Here is a 3,450-nt window from a genome sequence, read left to right as displayed (position 1 = left end):
TATTAAGGAACTTCCATTTTTATTCCCTGTTAGCATGCACCAATTATGTGGCCCTCCTGTGCTTTTGCAGAAAGCCACAATACAAAGACAGAGAAGATGATGTAAAAATTTACAATGGAAAATTAATCAGAATAAAATCTTCTGTCTTCAGTGATGTGATGGAACTACTCAGTCTCCATCCACTACAAACAGCTTCTTGTATGTTCATTCAAATAGTTAGTGAACCATAGTCAATCTTTACTTCGATGTGAAGATGATGGGTAGTGGAGATTTCAACTGGACTTGATCTTGGAGAGGTCATCATAAAGGCAAGGGTGATCTGTGGTGATGATTAGCAGCAAGACGAATAGCATCTTCTGTAGCAAAATGGTTGACAGCACCAGCAGCCAGAGCTGTATCTACAGCCATAGGGAGAGTCAAATCCATATCCAGAGCCGTATCCACAGCCAGAGCCATATCCACAACCATAGGCACAGCCAGAGCCATATCCACAGCCATAGCCAGAGTCAGGGCCATATTCACAGTCACATCCACAGCCAGGGCCATATCCACAATCATGGCCACAGCCAGAGCCATATCCACAACCATATCCAGAGCTGTATTGACAGTCAGAGCCATATCCACAGCCAGAGCCATATCCACAGCCATATCCACAGCCAGAGCCATATCCACAGCCAGAGCCATATCCACAGCCATAGCCAGAGCCAGAGCCCTATTCACAGCCACATCCACAGCCATAGCCACAGCCAGTTCCATATCCAGAGCTGTATTGACAGCCAGAGCCGTATTCACAGCCAGAGCCATATCCACAACCATAGCCACAGCCAGAGCCATATCCACAACCAGAGCCATATCCACAACCATAGCCACAGCCAGAGCCATATCCACAGCCAGAGCCATATCCACAACCATAGCCACAGCCAGAGCCATAGCCACAGCCAGAGCCATATCCACAACCATAGCCACAGCCAGAGCCATATCCACAGCCAGAGCCATATCCACAACCATAGCCACAGCCAGAGCCATATCCACAGCCAGAGCCATATCCACAACCATAGCCACAGCCAGAGCCATATCCACAGCCAGAGCCATATCCACAACCATAGCCACAGCCAGAGCCATATCCACAGCCAGAGCCATATCCACAACCATAGCCACAGCCAGAGCCATATCCACAGCCAGAGCCATATCCACAACCATAGCCACAGCCAGAGCCATATCCACAGCCAGAGCCATATCCACAACCATAGCCACAGCCAGAGCCATATCCACAGCCAGAGCCATATCCACAACCATAGCCACAGCCAGAGCCATATCCACAGCCAGAGCCATATCCACAACCATAGCCACAGCCAGAGCCATATCCACAGCCAGAGCCATATCCACAACCATAGCCACAGCCAGAGCCATATCCACAACCAGAGCCATATCCACAACCATAGCCACAGCCAGAGCCATATCCACAACCATAGGCACACCCAGAGCCATATCCACAGCCATAGCCAGAGCCAGAGCCCTATTCACAGCCATATCCACAGCCATAGCCACAGCCAGTTCCATATCCAGAGCTGTATTGACAGCCAGAGCCATATCCACAGCCAGAACCATATCCACAACCACAGCCACAGCCAGAGCCATATCCACAACCATAGTCACAGCCAGAGCCATATCCACAGCCAGAGCCATATCCACAACCATAGCCACAGCCAGAGCCATATCCACAGCCAGAGCCATATCCACAACCATAGCCACAGCCAGAGCCATATCCACAGCAATAATCAGAGCCAGAGCCATATCCACAGCCACAGCCACAGCCAGAGCCAGAGCCATATCCACCACCACATCCACAGCCAAGGCCATATCCATAATTATGGCCACAGCCAGAGCCATGTCCACAACCATATCCAGAGCCAATATCATATCCACAGACAGAACCCCAGGCACAGCCATATCTGCAGCCCCCACAGGAGTTTCCATAGTAGTTGCAATACATGGTGTGAGGAGGTGAGATTTCAGTGGAGGTGTAGGAGGATATTACTGATGCATGAGTGTCCTCTACTCTTTCAGTACCTTTATATACTTCCAGGGATGCATAGGTCATCCTCACATGGGCTCTGTCCACTCATTTTACAATCATTTGCCTAAAATGAGCTCTTTCTGTACACATCTGCTTTCTTAGAAATTCACAATTTACTTACAACATCCCTAGGATTTTTTTCAAGCCTGAAAAGAAAATATACAAGTTTTAAACATACAAGCTTATACAACCATAATTTTATTTTCCATAATTCAATTTCATGGCCATGACATAACACATGACTAAAATATGTTTCACCTACAAATGTATGTTTATCACTCTTGCTATTTAAGGTCTTGAGACTCGTCTATTAAATAAGAAGTTCTATTTGCTGCTGTTAATATCATCATCATCATTTTCATTTTATCTGGTCTTTTCCTAATACTTTGGACTCTTTCATAATAATCACTTAAAATTATTTTTCATAGATTTTGAACAAGGAATGGGGTATTTCCACATGCTACCTCCACTCCTTAAAACCCTTTCCCTCTCTCTGAAGAAAAGCTTGTTCTTCCCTTCTTTTATTAGGCAAATTGTGAGCTTCTCTTTCTTCTTTGAGGGTAAAATATGTTAAACTTCTGATAGGTCAGTTATGTAAACAGACGTATAATTTATTATTTAAAGAACAGACTTTTCCAAGAATTTTAATTTGGAATGGTGGTAATTTGTTGGTTCACAACTTCTTTGTTGTTGAAGATCAATTGTTATGTCCAATTCTTAAATACAGGTCATTTGTGGATTTAATCAGATGACTCTCATGTTTGTCTGTACATCAGTGCTTCCCAATAAAATGTAATTGTAATCAATCAATAATTCATACCTCTAGACAGTGGAACGGACTGAAGATGGAGAGATGTTGATGAAAGGGATAAAATTTCAGTTAGACAGGAGCAATCAGCTTTAGTGATAGATATTGATGCAGTGCATATTTCAAAAATATGGAGAAGAAATTTTATATGTTATTTTAGTTCTCTTTTTGTTTTTTATTATACTTTAAGTTCTGGGATACATGTGCAGAACATGCAGGTTTGTTACATAGATATACATGTGCCATGGTGGTTTGCTAGACCCATCAACCCATCATCTAGGTTTTAAGCGCCGCATACATTAAGTATTTCTCCTGATGCTATCCCTCCCCTTGGCCCAACCCCCTGACAGGCCCCAGTGTGTAATGTTCCCCTCCCTGTGTTCATGTGTTCTCATTGTTCAACACCCACTTATGAGTGAGAACATATGGTGTTTGGTTTTCTGTTCCTGTGTCAATTTGCTAAGAATAATGGTTTCCAGCTTCATCCATGTCCCTGCAAGGGACATGAACTCATTCTATTTTATGGCTGCATAGTATTCCATGGTGTATATGTGACACATTTTCT

At 44.1% G+C, this 3,450-nt stretch overlaps 1 protein-coding gene across 1 annotated transcript; it reads right to left on the bottom strand.

Moving 5' to 3' along the window:
* Positions 1-331: 331 nt before the first annotated feature.
* LOC108544995 (keratin-associated protein 6-2-like) lies at positions 332-1,993 on the bottom strand. The gene is made up of 3 exons (XM_017896407.1): positions 1,968-1,993; positions 1,104-1,496; positions 332-374 (listed from the first exon to the last, which is right to left on the bottom strand). The coding sequence occupies exons 1-3, from the start codon at positions 1,991-1,993 to the stop codon at positions 332-334; spliced, it is 462 nt and encodes a 153-aa protein (XP_017751896.1).
* Between the last annotated feature and the right edge of the window lie 1,457 nt (positions 1,994-3,450).

Source organism: Rhinopithecus bieti, unplaced genomic scaffold, assembly GCF_001698545.2.
Source record: "Rhinopithecus bieti isolate Rb0 unplaced genomic scaffold, ASM169854v2 scaffold_28524, whole genome shotgun sequence".
NCBI classification, from domain to species: domain Eukaryota; kingdom Metazoa; phylum Chordata; class Mammalia; order Primates; family Cercopithecidae; genus Rhinopithecus; species Rhinopithecus bieti.
Note: the sequence above shows the minus strand (reverse complement) of the source record. Positions and strands in the feature narration are given on the sequence as shown.

Bases quoted from the DNA above. Each gene is read 5' to 3' on its own strand.
- LOC108544995 (XM_017896407.1), bottom strand. From the start codon at position 1,993: ATGTATTGCAACTACTATGGAAACTC. The intron at 1,497-1,967 runs CTGTGGGGGCTG...CTCTGGCTATGG, and splicing joins TGCAACTACTATGGAAACTC to CTGTGGATATGGCTCTGGGT. The intron at 375-1,103 runs TGGTTGTGGATA...CTGCTGGTGCTG, and splicing joins TATGGCTCTGGCTGTGGCTA to TCAACCATTTTGCTACAGAA.